An 18118-nucleotide genomic window follows, 5' to 3' on the forward strand; every position below is an offset into this window, starting at 1 on the left:
GAACCTGGGGGGACAGGGCCTTCTCCATCGCTGCCCCCTCCCTCTGGAACTCACTCCCCAAACCCAGCCAGTCACTCCAGTGAAAGCAATAATTCCACACTGTGAAAATACAGTACGACTAAAAGTCTTGCAAGTATTTCTCAGCAAAATGTAGTTAAAGTAGTGAAAGTAAAAGTATGCATGTAGCAGTGAAGTGTTCCCTGCTGTCAGAGTTTTATCTTACTACAAAATGATGAAAACTCTGTGTGTCTGTTCCACGTTTTTCTCCTCACTGACTTGGTCAATCCATGTGAAATTTGGCACAGTGGTAGAGGGTCATGGGAGGATGCCAATGAAGCAATATTACATCAATTGGCCAAAGGGGGGCGCTATAGCAACCGATTGAAATGTCAAACTTTGAATGGGCATATCTCATGCCCCGTATGTCGTAGAGACATGAAACTTTGCACAGAGATGCCTCTCCTCATGAGGAACACATTTGCCTCAAGAACCCATAACTTCCGCTTATATAGATTTTCCGCCATTTTGAATTTTTTGAAAAACACTTCAAATGGATCTCTTCCTAGGAAGTTTGAGCGATCTGCATGAAACTGGGTGAACATAATCTAGGGACCAATATCTAAAGTTCCCTCTTGGCAAAAGTTGGAAAACTTACTAAAACTGAGCTTCTATAAGGCAATGAATATTGCGGAGGGCGTGGCTCATCACATAAAGGTGTATAACATCTCAAGGGTTTCACCCATCACCACGCAACTTTGTAGGCATATGACCACACATAATCTGAGGGGACCCCTCCATTATTGACCCCATCAAACAAAATGGGGGCGCTAGAGAGCTCATTTCTTATCTAGGCCTAACCACCATATGGATTTTTACTAAACTTGGTAGATATGTAGAACAGGACGCCTCAAGGTGACTGGAGAAATTTAACTCTAATTGGCAACTGGGTGGCGCTATAACAACAGAAAAATGCTTCAAAATGGCTAAAATGTGACCGATCGCTGTGGCTCCCCCTGTGGACCAATGTTGGTGTTGTTTTCTAATGTTTGGTATGACTAAGTCATGGTATGGTATGCTGTACATAATCACGGAAACTGTCAGTGTGTCATTCTGTCAGTCAGTCATTCTGTCTGTCCCACGTTTTTCTACTCACTGACGTGGTCAATCTATGTGAAACTGCACATAGGCATTGAGGACTGGCATAGGTAGAAGGTGACAAAGCTACCAATGGCTATGGACTAGTCTGTCTGATGTTTTGGATGAATATCACTGCTGCATTAATGTGTCATTTTCCTGCTGTAGATGTTTCAGGTTGAGCTCATTTTACCTCCTTTATAGAGGGTTTTTAAAGCGTTAATTGAGATTAAGAAGGAGGAGAATTTTCTCAGCACATAAATAAACACTTCATCCTTCAGTTGATCACAAATATTCAACATCAACACATCTGGAGATACGTGGTCACACATGGTGAAGCTGTCAGACAAATGTAGAGCAGTAAAAAGTACAATATTTACCTCTGAGATGGGAGATGGGAGAGGACGTAGCATAAAATGGAAAAACTATTTGCATGTCAGTGTATTTATTTGTAAATGTGTGTATATATGTACATCTTTACACAGGTTAGAGTATAGAAACATGTGAGAAATGTTTTCAGCTGCCAACATTCCTCTGCTGGATTCCTCCCAGAATGCATCAGGGCCACCAATACAGAATGACCCATCCAGCTAAAACAGATGCAAGTATTTTAGTAGGAGGCTGCGAGTCCTCTGCTGGCAGGCGCTTAATGCAATATGTGCCCGTAAGATGAAGTCACAAACATTGCAACTGTAGTCGACTCCCACTCGCCGGGCAGCACAGACGGGGCATTATGTGGACGAGTACCAGCTGGTACCACGGGCTCCTCATCCTCCTCCGGGACTTCATTTGTTGCTGCGTCTGAAATCAGGACATGGAACTGAAATCGAAGAGCAAACCTGTGAACGTTCTCCTCGGATGCGTCGTGGCCGTCTGCTTTTGTACACTTTGTGAGGCTGAAAGAAGTGAGTAGAGCTCTGGTGTGTGTGCAGGGCGTCATCTGTGGCTGCTCAGGGCAGAGAGGGATGTGGATGTTGATGAGGCTGCTGGGAGACAGTGAGACAGACAGCTGATGTTTGTGATGTTTGCTCCTTTAAAGCAGTGGCTCCCAGACTTTATGGACCCCGTGTCCACCTGTGATCCCTCAGGAGGATTTTTACAACCCTGAGAAGGTCAAAGAATCCTGAATTTCACCATGTAAATACAGAAATTTGACAAAAGTAACTGAAAAGTAACTTTGTGCAACTGAAATACTTTTCTTCATCCTTTAACCTTTAATCATCGTGTCCCCTCCTCAGAGTTCAGGAGGCCTAACTGACCCTTATGTTAGGAACTGCTTTTTAAAGGAAATGCAGAAATATCCTCACAGTTTCAAAGGGTTAGTTCATGTTTACTCCTCACAGCCAGAGTGTGTAGGGTCTGATTTCAGTACAGCAAGAAAAAACACAGAAAGGCATGAAAGAAATACAGAAAATTAGCATTTTGTGTGGTTTAAACAAAATTTAACATGTTTATCTGTGAGCTGTAGAGCTGCTGATGGGCTGATTTTGTTGCCATCAGGCAGAGCCAGGCTAGCTTCCAGTCTTTATGCTAAGCTAAGCTAACAGGCTGCTTGTGGCCGCCTCATATTCTCCATACAGACACAACACATGTCTTTTCATTCTACAGTAAACCTCCACCCAAATGTGAGTGTTTCTCAAAATGTTGAACTATTCCTTAAGTTTCATATCAAGTAATGCAGGGTGTGTTTTCCTACATGCTGTCATGTTTGGGCTCTACCTTGTAGAGAGGCCATGGGTCAAAATCCAGTGTTAAAACTGTCATTATCGAGTTTATATCGGGGCATATTCCTGCATCAAGCTGTGTTTAATGAAACCACCACAGACCAGGGACCAGGAAGTTTATGTGCAAAGGCTCAGGCTGGATTCTGCTTTAAGTGTCACGCTCACACATAATATCAGTGGCTAATAGAGATCAATCTGGGTCCAAACTCATCTGAGAAACCACAAAGAAAATGTTGACATTGTATGTTTTCTGCAAACCTGACATGTGATATTCAAACGTTTTTAAATGTTTCATGTCAGCGTTTCTAAAGTGACGTCATCAGGAGGTGGAGGGGATGGTGGATGGTGGATAGTGTGACCTCTAGAAGAGACACCTGCTCATGTTCAGTGCTGCAGATTACTGTTTTACTGGTTAAGAGATGTTTTTAGTGACCCCTTGATGTTTTTCCAGCTGAGATAGTGCCACAAAAAGCATTTGTTTTCTACTGAGACATCGACTCTGTTTCCTGGAGGCATTGTGCTGCCATGCTCAGTATTTTAAGTCAAGACATGATCTTTTCTGAACCATCACCAAGTAATAACATAACCACGTGTTAACCACAGTGTTGTTGTTGTAAAGTTTCACCATGTCAGCTACATAATAACGTATCTGTGGTTTGCAGAAACATAAAAAGCCAACATTGGTGATTGGGTCGCTAAATCAAGTTTTTGCCCCTGACAAGTTCATCCAACCGTGAAAGTATGGTGCTTATTTTAGTTTAAGGTTAAATATAATATTTTAATGTTACAGCATGCAGTGGTGCCCCCAACAGCCAGCCAGGGGGGGCCATGGCCCCACTGATGCCATTGCCCCCAAGATATTGGTATCTTGTGAAACTCAACAACTTAAGGCAACAGATGCCTTAAGTTGTTTCAACCACGTCATAATAGCTTGTCCAACCTGGTCTCACTCCAAAGTCGTTGAAAACCAGCTCTTGGTCAGTGACTTCCAGTGTGAGACACAGATGAAAAAAGACGTCCTTTCACATCAGCATGATATGCAGCAGGTCACAGTTATTGTTTAACAGCGCCCAGTGGTGGCAGGGGGAAAGGTAATGGGACAACAATGAAAGTTAAGGTGGGGAAAGTCTGAGTAGGGTGGGTGGATCCAACAACCACCGACTTTCACCCAGGATGCTGGTGTTCACTTCCTGTAAGATTGTAAAGCCAAACCCTGTTCTTCTTTTCCTAAACCTAACCATGTGTGTGTGGTGTTGAAGAAAAAAATATCAATTTGCTGTGTTTTATCGATGTAGAACTTTTATTTTGAAAGAGACTGTATGTAAACTGTACATTTCCTGTGAAAACAGAAGTGTATTTTGAAAACAGACAATGCATGTAACAGGCTGAAGTTGACACGGCGTCCCAGAACATCAACAACCAACACACCCAGGGTACCTTGGACGTCATATGTGGACGTGGAAAGTCCATGACCAAACGTGGACATGTGACGAGGTCACAGTGAGGATGTGTTGGTATTAGTCTGTGCACATCAGATAACAAGTAATAACAACTGTAAAAAAATAAAACTCACAGTATATCAGTGTGCAATTTCTTAACTCACATGTTGACAACATTTTTAACTACATATCTAAACAGCACAATAGAATTCCTTGAATTCAGTGATGGCTTTTTGTTTTGGTGCGTTTGGTGTGTGTAGTTTTTAAGTGGCTTTGTTTGGCCACTGCGATGAACATTTCTGGGGACGCCACTCATGGCATGAAGCAGAGAAGTACACTGTGGTGGAGGAAGTATTCAGATCCTTTAATGAAGCAAAAGTACTAATATCACACTGTAAAAATACTCCTGCATTAAAGATGTTTCTTCTGTAAAATGATGTAAGTATAATCAGTAAACTGTATTTAAGGTAATTAAAGTATAAATCTGTCCTCTGTGACTGTTTCACTATTATATCTGATCTCATTCGATGATTCAAACTCATTGATGTAGAAGCAGGATTTTATTGTGGTAGTTATTTGAGGTGGAGCTCATTGTGAACTGTTCACTAATGATTATTTTCATCATGGATTAATCTGCTGATTGTTTTCTGCAATAATCGATTGATTGTCTGATTTATGTACCTCTCGTCTCTCTCAGTCTGCACGGTTCCTCCGGGTCCTGTGACCATCCCTGAAAACAACACGGCTGACGTGCAGGTGGTGAAAATTGTCTCCAACGGTGATGTGACGCTGACCCTCACCATAAACCCTGAAGATCTGTTCTACCTGAGAGGAAACGCCCTGATGGTGAAGAAAGGACTCGACTATGAGGTGATTAAAGTTTAAAATGTGATCCTATCAGCTGATGGCTGTGTGCAATTAGTGAACATTTTGATAAGGAGCTTTTAAATTTTAAGAATTGTGTGCTGCTACAGGGGCGTTTTACAGCTGAAAAATAAACAGGTCAGTGTTTTATACTGGACAAACTATGTATGTACACTCAGGCCACTTTATTAGGTACACCTTGCTGGTACCAGGTTGGACCCCTTTTTAATTCTTGGTGTCACAGACTCAACAAGGTGCTGAAACATTCCTCAGAGATGTTGGTCCATATTGACATGATGACATCACACAGTTGATCCATGATGAGAATCTCCCGTTCCAGCACATCCCAAAGGTGCTCTATTGGACTGAGATCTGGTGACTGTGGAGGCCATTGGAGTACAGTGAACTCATTGTCATGTTTGAGATGATGTGAGCTTTGTGACATGGTGCGTTATCCTGCTGGAAGTAGCCATCAGAAGATGGGTACACTGTGGTCATAAAGGGATGGACACGCTCAGCAACAATACTCAGGTAGGCTGTGGTGTTTAAACCATGCTCAGTTGGTACTAAGAAAATCTCCCCCACACCATTACACCACCAGCAGCAGCCTGAAGCGTTGATACAAGGCAGGATGGATCCATGCTTCCATCTGAATGTGGTTTTTCCAATCTTCTATTGTCCAGTTTTGGTGAATTGTAGCCTCAGTTTCCTGTTGTTAGCTGACAGGAGTGGCACCTGGTGTGGTCTTCTGCTGCTGTAGCCCATCTGCTTCAAGGTTGGACAAGGTGTTGTTGCTTCAGAGATGCTCTTCTGCACACCTTGGTTGGAACCAGTGCTTATTTGACTTCCTGTTGCCTTTCTATCATCTTGAACCAGTCTGGCCATTCTCCTCTGACCTCTGGCATCAACAAGGCATTTTGGCTCACTGGATATTTTCTCTTTTTGGGACCATCCTCTGTAAACCCTAGAGATGGTTGTGCTGAAAATCCCAGTAAATACTCAGACCAGCCCGTCTGGCACCAACAACCATGCCACGTTCAAAGTCACTTCAATCACCTTTCTTCATCATTCTGATGCTCCGTTTGAACTTCAGCAGCTCGTCTTCACCATGTCTACATGACTAAATGTTAATGAGCTGCTGCCATGTGATTGGCTGATTAGCTATTTGTGTTAACGAGCAGTTGAACAGGTGTACCTAATAAAGTGGCCGGTGAGTGTATTTGATTACATATTGATTTTAAATCTGAGAAAATGTAACTTCCTGCACGAGAACTCCTTGAACATTACTTCCTGAGTACAGGTGTTCAAATTCAGTTGTTGTGTGTTAAGTGCGTATAACTGCTGTGTGTTTCTGTCAGTCGTTGCACAGTGCGGCTCTGATGGTGTGGGTGCAGTGCAGCAGAGAAGGCTCCAGATCTGTGAGTAAAACTGACACAATATCACTCAGTCTGTCACAGTTTGTGGAGATTGTCTGTTTGTTTCTGAGCTGAGTTGCTGCTTCTCTTCCAGGTGAACGAGTCTGTCGAAGTGTTGGTTGAAAACGTGAATGATAACCCTCCAAACTTTGCACAGAGCCACTACGTACTGGACGTGAATGAGGTGAGTGTTGGTGGTGTTACACGTGTTTGTGTTTTTAGGTTTTAACATGATGTGTTGACTGAGTTTTGTCTCCTGCAGCTCATTCCAGTCAACTCCAGCGTGGGACTGATAGAAGCAACAGACGTTGATTCAGAGCCGCTGTATTATCGATTAGAGCCTGCAACAGTAAGAACAGATTAGATGTGGTGATACTGGACTCACTGGTTTTATTCCTTTAGAGAACAGAAACATGACACTGTTTACATCAGTGTGAATGTGTCTCTTCAGAGAGTGGTTCCCTACCCAAGGGAAATTTTAAAGGAATGATTGATTGATTGGAAAATAGAGAGAAAAATTATGAAAATAATATGTATTCAAAGATGCTGCTGAATGTAATTTAATATAATTAATATCTCTGTTTGTTGAACAGGATAAATATTTCCGTCTGGAAAACGTCAACACTCCAAAGATAGTAGTTAAAAGCATCCTGGACTATGATGTCGTACAGAAGATCTCTCTGGTTTTACACGTGCAGGTACAGTCAGCATTTATAAAAACACTCTCCAGGTGTACCTGCTGCTCTTTGACCTTTGACCTGTAAATACAGTGGATATAAAAAGTCCACACACCCCTGTTAAAATGCCAGGTTTTTATAATGTAAAAAATTAGTGCAAAATAAATCATTTCAAAACTTTTTTCTCCTTTAATGTGACTCATAACCTGAACAAACAATTCAGTTGAAAACCTAACAAATCTTTTAGAGGGAAAATATAAAAAAATAAAACCTATAACAACATAGTTGCCTAGTGTGCTCACCCTTAAACTGATAAATTCAAACTGATGTTAAATAGTGGTCAGTACACACCTCATGTTAACCCCAAATAAAGTTCAGCTGTCCCGGTGGGATTTTCCTGACATTTACTGAGTTGCATCTCAAAGCAGAAGCCACAAAGAGCTCCCAAAGCATCAAAGGGATCTGATTGTTGAAAGGCATCAGTCAGGAGAAGGGTACAAAAAAATTTCCACTACAGTCATCAACAAGTGAAGAAAATATGGAACAACAGTGGCGTTACCAAGAACTGGACGTCCCGCCAAAACTGATGAAAAGACAGGAGGAAAACTGATCAGGGCGGCTGCAGAGTCAGACAGCAACACTGAAGGAGCTGCAGGAATGTCTGGTTGTGTACTACATCAACAACAATCTCCCGTATTCTTCCTGTGTCTGGACTGTGGGGCAGGATCGTGAGACAAAAGCCTTTTCTTACAAAGAAGAACATCCAAGCCAGCTACATTTTGCAAAAAAAAAAAAAAAAATCCCAAAAGCATTGTGGGAAAATGTGTTACGGTCTCATGCAACTGAGGTCAAACTTTTTGGTCGGGCATGTCTGGTGCAAAAACAACACTGCCCATGGTGAAGCGCGGTGGAGGCAGCATCACGCTTTGGTGTTGTTTGTCTTGAGCTGTAACTGGAGCTTCAGCCAAGTGGGAGGGACGTACTGTGTGAACAGCTCCTGATACCCGTCAGTTTTGGCCCAAAATCATCAGCTGTCTGCTAGAAACCTGAAGATAAAGAGGAATTTCACCTTTCAGCACGACAATGATGCAAAACATGCGTCCAGATCAACATAAGAATGGCCTCACCAGGAGAAAATTGAAGTTTTGGAGCCCAGACCTGAATCAAACTGAACATCTGTGGGGTGACCTGAAGAGGTGTGTGCACAGGAGACGCCATCGCAGTCTGACAGAGTTGGAGCAGAGTGGGCAAGTAGTGCGAAGTCAAGATGTGGCTGATACACTCTTACACAAAAAGACTGAATGCTGTGATACAATTAAAAAGTGCTTCAACCAAATGTTAGTTTAAGGTTGTGCACACTGATGCAACCAGGTTATTATAAGTTTTGATATTTTTATATTTTCCCTCCTGAAAGATTTGTTTGTTCTTCAGCTGAATTGTTCAGGTTATACGTCACACTGAAGGTGAAAAACATTGAGATGATTTATCTTGGTCTCATTTCTTACATCACAAAAACCTGGCTTATTATACCCACTGTATGTGTCACGTGTTCCAGGACACGCTCGACGGTTCGGCCTCCAATGAGCCCTTCTTCACGTCCGTGGCCACCATCCTGGTGCAGGTGAAGGACGTTGATAACCGACCTCCCTGGTTTCAGCCTTGTATGAGGACCAACTTGGGAATTGCCAAACTGTGTGTGAGCACCGGCTACAGAGGCAAAGTCAATCTCACTGAGAAGGAGGTGAGCATCTGGATCCAGGGTTTAAAAAAAACAGTAAGGCTCAGAACTCCTGGTAGTAAAGACGTGAACACAACGTTGATCTTCAGCAAATGTGCAGGACTGTCCACTTACTTATGGCCACATAGTGTCTGTCACCACAGAAGATTTACTCCATTGGTCAGTTGACACTTTGGTCCATATGGTGCATTCAGGTGATTCTTTCCAAATATCATGGCAGTCTTCACTCACTGCTACATCACATCCAACCAAAACCAGGACCAGGAGCACCTGAATGCACCGTCTGTGAGATCTCATCATTAGTTTTCAGGCCTCTGACATTAGGCAGTATATATAATATATGATTCAGTCACCTGGCAGGTGGAAGTTATTCTCATCCAGCTCACAGAGTGAGAACACACAGGTGTTAATGAAACAGCGAAAAGTGTCACTTCATCTTTATCTCCCCCCTGAGAGACCACACATGTTGAGAGCTCATCACGTTATTTCAGGCGTCTCTGTGAGAAAAACTCTTCGTATGAATGAACATAAATCAGTGTGTGATGGTTTGAATCCAAAGGAAGGGCCGCTGGTGCTGGAGCCGGGTCCGGTGTTCGCCAAGGACGGAGACAAGAACCGCAGCGAGCAGATCGGCTACAGAATACTGAGAGGTCTGAGCTGAACACATCTTCTGTTTCTATTTGCTGCCTGGTGATTTATTAACGTGCCTGCTGTGCAGCAGAAACTATATATAATCCATCATGTTTATTAGGGGGAGTTTTTCCATACCTGCGGTGCCTCGTGCTCATGGGGCTGTGTTGGGCCTCTGTAAATTATAGAGTGTAGCCTTGCCCTGCTCTAAAGTGTCATGAGATAACTTCTGTTTTAAACTGGTGTTTGCACTATTTTGTCCACTCCAACTACATCAGTCACTAAAACTACAGCCTCTTAAACATGATGAATCAACACCTCTTCAAAACTGAACATTATAAAGGTTTGATGAGTCATGATTACTGCATATTTTGTACTGAGGCAGTGTGGTGGGAGAATGTGCTGCACGTGTAAGGTTCTCCTGAATGATGCTATGATGTAGTGATGATTGTTGCTTAAGTTGTTTTCTTTCATCAGGAAATGAGGGGAATATTTTCCAAATCGATGAGGAAACAGGAAACATTTCCATGGCTAAAGCTGCTGATATCATCGGCCCAATAACTCTCACTGTGCTGGTAAAAAACAACAACAAAAATCTTATCTGGTTATTATGAATGGAAAAATGACACTGTTTTGACATCTGACTATAAAAGGATCCTATCAGTTATATAACTTTGGTGTAACTCACCTGTCGTCCCCTCCTGGCACATCAGGCGTCACAGGTGACCAACAGGGACCAGTTCGCAGTGACACAGGTAACCATCGAGGTGATGAAGAAGAGCAGGAACCCTCCTCGCTTCGAGAAGGAGCGATACGAAGGATTTATCTACAGCAACTCAGTCCCTGAGAGCATGATCCTCCGAGACCGAAGCACCAACCGGCCCTTCAGGGTCCGAGCGCGGGACGAGGACTTTGCTGCTGTGAGTGTTAAAAACCTCCCGTAATAATAATGTTTTCACTGTTTTATTTGTGAAACTGTTCCCACCATCTATTACTCACTCCAGACATTTACAAATACAGTAAAGTTTAATTTAACCACTCAGAACAGCAATTGAAATTTATCTAAACTGATATGATCCTCATACATCAAGGAACACTTCACCCCAAAATAAAAATACATATTTTTCCCTTTACCTGTCGTGCTACTTATCAGTCCAGATAGTTTTGGTGTGAGTTGCAGGGTGTTGGAGATATCGGTGGGGCTCCATTCATTCCTTTCAAAGTTGCTCAGTGGCTCATGAAGCCAAAAAAGTTCAACTTATTTGTGTATAATCACCTGGATCTTCTTCATCCTGGGCCCCACAGAGCGAGCGCACCAGATACTTTTGAAGGCCGAGCAGCTAACTTCCCGTTTAGCCCTTTGCTACCTTTAATAGGGATAAAAGTATTCAATTGGGCAGCTCGTCTAGACTTTAGAGATGTTACTGGAGAGTGAAAGGAGTCATTTTGTGGGACTAAGTCTATGGGAAAATCTTTCTGGGCCCGATGGCATCATGTGACGGAGCCGGATGTTGTAATTCCAGTGTTGGCCACCAGTGTTGAGCAGAAGCATCAATACAAGTAGCAACATTACTAACTTAGCTCAGTTTCTCAGTGGAGTGGTGGTGACGTCACTACTGTCTGAGTCAAACAGCTTTTCAGAAGTGAAGTTGATTAATCAACAGAGTAGCACGATGGCGTCCACCAAAGTTCCAAACTCTTTTTCCAGGGAAAAGCTCTGAAGTGCAGCGGACTGTTTGTCTGCAGAGGTCTGGATCAAAGTCAGGATGATAAAACTGAGCAGAAGTCATGTGACTGACACCAGCGCCACACTGAGGCATGTAGACGAGGGGAGCACTTCCTGTATGACATCACATACTGATCCTTCAGTTTATTCTGCTTGCTGCTTCGCTATTGGCTTTTCTTGGCAAGACCCGCCCTCCTCTGCCTGTGATTGGTTACACTTCTTGACACGTCTCTCTCGTGTTGTCCATAGAGTGTACATGTTTAGTGGATTCACAGTGGACACCAGAGAGACAGACACAACAAGGGCAGAGCAAAGCACTGAGAGACAGAGGACAGAGAGGGATACACTGATGTCACGTGTTCTCTGCAGGACATGTTCGTGTTCTGATGTCCTGAAAAAGAAAGTTTTCATTTAGCTCTGTTGTTTTTATAGTTTATATTATTGTCTTTTATTTATGATGGTTTTATTGAGTGAAAAATATATTTTGGAATTGTTTTTGAATTAGTGACAGAGAGCTGACTGAAAGAGGCCGAGACAGAGACATGCAGACAGCAGCAGGCCGACCGATGATGTCATGTTATTGGAGGACATGTTCAAATGTCTCAAAGTCTGCAAAAAAACAGGACGTTTTAATTTATGTCTGTTATTTTATAATAAACAGTTCAACTCTGCATGTTTTTTTGCTGCCTGCTTGTTTGGCTGACAGATTTTCTGATCACTGAGGTAACGCTGATTTGACATAAAGTCAAGTAGCTTTGCGAGCAGGGAGTAACTTTTTCCATTTTCTCGTAGCTTAGCTGCTACATTTCTCTGAGATAGCTTCAATGCAGTGAAGCTTTATTTTGATGTAGAGCAGCTGGTAGCTTAGCTCACTACATTTTCCAATAGGTTGCCCAACACTGTTTGGCCACTGTGTCAAATTTGCTTTATGTCTGCTGCACCTCCTGCAGCCTGGTAAATATAGCTCTGTTAGCTCCGTCACATGATGCCATCGGGCCCAGGTAGTATAGTGTAGATTTTCCTGACATGACTTCAGCTGAATGATCTGACATGATTCTGGCCACATTTGGTCTCAGAGCTGGTTGTCTGAATGGCAGGAAGTAACACTTGGAATAGCGAGTGTGGTGATGGGAAGTACCTTCAGTGCCTACAAAGCTTGTTTGTTACACATTTTAAATTGTCATGATGTTCAAAGTCTTTGGCTTTCTCTCGAGATTAGGAGACTCTCAGTGCAACTCCATGTCTGAGCCTCTCTTAAGTAAAGTCTTCTTTATGCTGCAACACTAGCTGGTGTGAATGACGTAGGCTGTATTGTGTGGGACGAGAGATGAAGTTCATGGAGCACTTTCATACAAACTAAATAGTACGACAACAAACTGAGACTTTGTAGACTTACAAAGTGATCTTTGACACTGACAAACATCACAGGTGTAAACAGTTTAAACAAATTCTGTGCATTTTATTTGCGTGTGTGTGTGTGTGTGTGTGTTTCAGGGTCTGAATCCAGATGTGAAGTATGAGGTTCAGTACAGCAGCTACGTCAACGTCACCTCTGATGGTTTTGTGATCCTGAAGAGAGTCGTAAAGACGGAGTCCTTCGCCCTTCAGGTGACTGATGTGCAAACTTTTTTTTTTTTTAAACCAAGCACAATAAAATATCTTTGTGTACATTCACTCACACTTAATGCATTTTGTAAGCCGTTAAATTGTTCTCTCCTGAACGCAGCTCAGAGCCGTGGACACAACAACTGGAGAGTTTGGAACAGCTGCCCTCTCTGTGCAGGTCATACCAGGTGACACCATCACTGAACCTTTCACTGCACAGCATTTATTAAAGAGCCATAAATACTTCTCAAACAAAACACATGATTAGTTTATAAAATATGATCCAATGTTACAGATTAAAGTACCAAAACTATGTGAAGTATTTAAAACTAGCTCCACCATGACCAGCGACAACATTAAAGTACCTCTTACACATTAACACATCAGTAAAAATGATGCAAACATATAATAGTTTAACACTGACTGGAGCCATTCTGCATTACGAGCACTTTTACTTTAAGTACATCTTGTTGCTAATACTTAAGTACTTTTACTTGCAACAGATCATTTTTATACTGTATGATGATTTGAATAATTCTTCCACCACTGCTGACTGATGATCCAGAATGAGGTCATAGTAGGTTAAATTAATAACTTTAAATGTCGTGATGCATTTTGTCTGTATGTGTCTGAATGAACGGTCAAGAGGATGAGGATGAGGATGAGGATGATGATGATGTAATGTTAGATTCAGCAGGTGTAACCTTATGTCGTTAACCTGTCCTCTCCTGCAGCGGTGGCCAGCCCGTCTCCGTCAAACGTTGGCTACCGTCCAGGCGACATGGCGCTGCTGGGTCTGGTCATGGCGGCTCTGCTGGTCCTTTGCCTCATTGTGATTGGCTTCTTGATTTCCCGCTTGTGGAAGGGAAACGCCAGCGTGGACAAAATCTGTGAGGTCAGTCGGTGTTTGTCTCGTCTGGAGTGTTTGAGCTGTTAGTTTGGACCAGAGTTTTGAATGTGGTTTGAAGACTGTGGCTGGATTAGAGTCACATTTTAGTCCTTGAACAGTGTCTGCAGCTCGGCAGGCGTCTCCCCGGGTGACACACCATCCACCACCTCCTCCACCTCCTCCACCTCCTCCAAAGACATGCAGGTTAATTGGTGACTCTAAATTGTCCGTAGGTGTGAATGTGAGGGGCGAGAGGCAGGGTTCACCCTGGACAGGTCACCAGACTATCACAGGGCTGACACATAGAGACCTGTCCAGGGTGAACCCTGCCTCTCGCCCAGTGTCAGCTGGGATAGGCTCCACCCCCCGCGACCCTCAAGAGGATAAGTGGTTATAGAAAATGAATGGATGCAATAAATTAAGTTGAGGTTATATAGAGTTATGAAAGTTGAAAAAATACTTTGAAATCGGTAAAAGCAAAGAAAGTGTTGACGGTGAAAGAAACTTCAGTTTCACTGTCGTCACATTTATTTGTTTGTTAACCTACTTAGTAAAGACACGCTGACAATCACCTGTAAAACAAAGATTCTGTTTCTCTTTGAAACTATTAATGTTTTTAGCTCAAACAGTTGTGAAGACTTTGCTCTCGCTGTGTTTAAAGGCACCTCCGTCCTGTGTTGGTGTGAGCGTCAGACAGACTGTTTGATGCTGCGTGTGCCGAGCTCCTCCTGTGTGGCTTTGATGAATATTTATCAGCTGAAGTCCACAGAGGAGCTCTGTGTTAAAACAGAACAAATGAACCTAGCTCACTCTCGGGAACCACGGTGGCAACTCTAACATTGAACAATGCCTCAATCTCCTCCATGCTTCATTATCTGCTGTATTAACCAGGGGCCTCTCTCCTGCCTGTAGTGCCTGGGCCCCTGCCTGAAGTCCGACCAGCCCCGCTCCGGCCACAGAGACTCCCTGCAGTACACCAACGATGGCTTCCAGAATGAGGGCGACCTGAGTCGGGGGGGCGGCAGGCGCTGGAACAACGCTGTCCCCAGACGGAGCACCTTCCCCCAGGCACGAGGCCGGGTCATCCCCCTGGAGAGACGGAGCCGCCACTGCTCCTCCTGCGGCGTCTACACCAACCACGTCACCAAGGGGAGCCCGTCGGCGAGACCGTCCAGGAGGGGCAGAGCAGATGGGGACGAGTACAGCATGAGGTCGATCCTGGCCAAGCAGAGGAGGAAGGAGGGCCAGAAGACGGTGTGGTTCAAGGAGAGCGAGGACTCCTCTGACATCGAGGTGGAGATTATCCCAGACACTGTGGGCCGGGTGGAGGAGGAGACGGAGGAGGAGCTGGATATGGAGGGGGTCGTCAGAGACCCCGCAGCCCCGCAGAGGGAGTCTGACGACGGGCAGGAGAGTCCGAGCACAGAGAGCACCGAGGAGCAGGACGGTGAAGACAGCAGCTCAGAAAAAGAGAAAGAAGGTCAGGAGCAGGAGGGCTGACAGCAGAGGTCAGAGGTCAAACTCCAGGCGGAGAATGAAACTGAGCTGTTTGTCTTCTGGTCACTGTTTGGACACGGCAGCCTGCAGCAGGGAGGCCTCAGCCGTCCAGGATGGCTCCTCCAACATCTGTGGATAACTGCCAAACCTCACGTACACACAAGGATCCAAAAAGTATTTATTTTCTACTGTGAGTATGTTAGAAGACTTAGAAGAGTCCCAGGTAATAACTTTATACCATGTTTGAAACTTGTCACAAGTGTTGGCCACAAATACACACTCTGAAATGTTTGATTTGTATACTCCACTTATACCAAGCTGACACACAACGTGGGTCTTATTTTCGTAGTTTTGGTTGTAATTATAACTTTGTACTCACTAAATGACTTTGTGAAAATGCAGCAACATCACAGCTGAAGTCTGACGAGATAAAATACAGAAGCGTACAAACCCCACAGGGCCACAGGGCCACAGGGCCACAGGGCCACAGACCAAAAACAAAAGTGAACGACTGAATTATTACCCCAACTTTCCGCTGCAACTTTGGCCGGCTGAATGTTGACAGGAGGTGAGGACAGACTGACCTGCTGTCGATTAAAATCAGGTTATTGTTGAAAGTGATGGGAAAAAGATTTACTGCTAATATCACGTATAGAGTTTGACTGTATGATAATTAGATGATATTGTTTTCTGGTGGCCTGTTATAAGTGTTGTGTGGCCTGGTGTCGGCTGCAGCCTGGATACTGGGAATGAACTGTTGGTTGTTTACAATTCGATTTACTGTCTGACTTCTCTGTAGTGATGTCACAGTGTTCCAACATCTCTGCAGTTATTTTGGTGAGTACAACGTTCTCATAACGAACAGAAACGACAGCCAGAACTTCTCTAATAAGATCCACGTTGGAAAAAAGCGGCCTGTGAGAAAGGGTTGCAAACTGACAGAGGATCAGTTTCTAATAAGGCATCATTTCTAAAAAGGTTTAAACGTTGTCATTAAAGCTGCAACTAACTTTGATTATTGAGCAACCTGTCGATTATTTTCTAAAGCCAAATGTGACGTCTTCGAATGTTTTGCTTCGTCCAGCTAACAGTTCAGAACCCAAAGATATTATATTTACTATGACCTAAGACAAAGAAACGCTGCAAATCCTCATATTTGAGAAGTCTGCAGTTATTAATGCTGAAGGTATATTTAAACTTGTGCGTCAGCTTTATGCAGAGCCTACGCCGTCATGAGCGTTAATATTTGTACACTTATACTTGTGTCTGCGTCACTCTGTAGTTACACCTCCGAAACACTAGTCAGTGGTGGGGTTTCTGTGAAGTGCTGTAAAGTTTAGTTGATTCAAAACACACATTAAACACACATTAAACACGGCTTAATAGAGACAATTTCAAACACAAGTACACAAATCAGCTTTATTATGACAGCATTCACAAACACAGCATTTGTCTTTATCTGGACACATTTTCCCCACAAATACAGCATGCTAATGTAATTAGCACAAGCCTATGGCATTTTACATTGTATAAATTAGCCTAGCAGCTAGCGGACTTTTCCTCTACTATATATATATAAAACCAGGATAAATCACACACAAGACTTAAAATGCTATTTTTGTAGAGGCTTTATTGTCTTCACAATTTATTGTTTCTTATCTGTGAAATTAAAGTAAATTAAAGCTTTGTTGTGTTGCTGCAACATGTAGTTTCATTTCTGGGGAGGTGCAGGTCAGGTTATGGGGTAGATTCGATGCAGAAGTATACCTGTAAGTCCCGCTCAAAATTGTAATAAACAGATATTACTCCAGAAAGTCAGTGATCAATATCTTATCAATAAAGCATTAATAAATGATTTACTGACCATTAATAAACCTGTTCAATTCTTATATTTTTAATAAACAGTGCCTTATTAGAAAGTGGTGACGATCAGTTTCTTGTGTTGATGGATTTACAGAATTTTAATGAAGTATTTTGATTAATTTATTTCATAAGTCAGAAACAGACATTCCCATCAATTATTTTATCTGTTTGTAAATTAAATTTTCAGTTTTATGTTTTTACAGTATAAAACTACCATGGTACCAGATTTGATCCCCCTCTCCGACTCGTCAGGTCAGAGGTCAGCTGACGACACAAGTCAGCAGAAAGGTCCAAAAACCTGCCGAGTGACTCGCAGTGAACGAGTCAGCGCGGTGCTGTGATGATGATTTCTGTCTCATTGTGTTGGAGCTTTACTAAACTGGATTTTATAGTGAGAAATATGTGAAGACAAACTTTATCTACTGAATACTAAACAGCTGAGAGGATGTTTTTATGTGGACTGTGTTTTTATTGAGCATGTGCAGTAAAATAACTTCTGGATAAATCTACAGTTAATGTGTAGCTGAGTTTTTGTACATTAAAGTGATGGAGGGAATAATAAAGTCTGAAGGGTTTGTTGAGTCTTGGGATCGTCTCGCTGGTTGATTAAGTTTTCCTGCACAAAGTTTAACACTTTAGGAAATTCTGATATTTAAACATTTTAAAGTCCAGGTTTCAGACGCCTTTAGCAAACATTTAAACCTTTGAACCTTAAAAATTTATTTTAAAAAAACACAAGGGGAAAACAGCAATGGTAAGAAATGTCCTACAAATGGCAAAATAATAATAGATTTACCAAGTTATTTAAAAACAAAACCTAGGGCAAAAATATTTAAAATTATGGTACACTATTATTGTTATTTTTAGGGGCTTTTGGGTAATTTCCTTGTTTGTTTTTTGTTTTGTTTTAAAAACAA

At 42.7% G+C, this 18118-nt stretch overlaps 1 protein-coding gene across 1 annotated transcript; it reads left to right on the top strand.

Annotated features, from left to right (window-relative positions):
- The first annotated feature begins 1877 nt into the window (after positions 1-1877).
- Positions 1878-16350, top strand: cdhr5a (cadherin-related family member 5a). The gene is made up of 14 exons (XM_033625825.2): positions 1878-2039; positions 4995-5167; positions 6520-6579; positions 6671-6760; positions 6839-6925; positions 7170-7274; positions 8809-8994; positions 9551-9641; positions 10099-10196; positions 10335-10541; positions 12842-12955; positions 13074-13140; positions 13687-13847; positions 14754-16350. The coding sequence occupies exons 1-14, from the start codon at positions 1949-1951 to the stop codon at positions 15339-15341; spliced, it is 2118 nt and encodes a 705-aa protein (XP_033481716.1). The 5' UTR covers positions 1878-1948; the 3' UTR covers positions 15342-16350.
- Positions 16351-18118: the final 1768 nt, after the last annotated feature.

This window comes from Epinephelus lanceolatus, chromosome 2 (genome assembly GCF_041903045.1).
Source record: "Epinephelus lanceolatus isolate andai-2023 chromosome 2, ASM4190304v1, whole genome shotgun sequence".
Lineage (NCBI taxonomy): Eukaryota > Metazoa > Chordata > Actinopteri > Perciformes > Serranidae > Epinephelus > Epinephelus lanceolatus.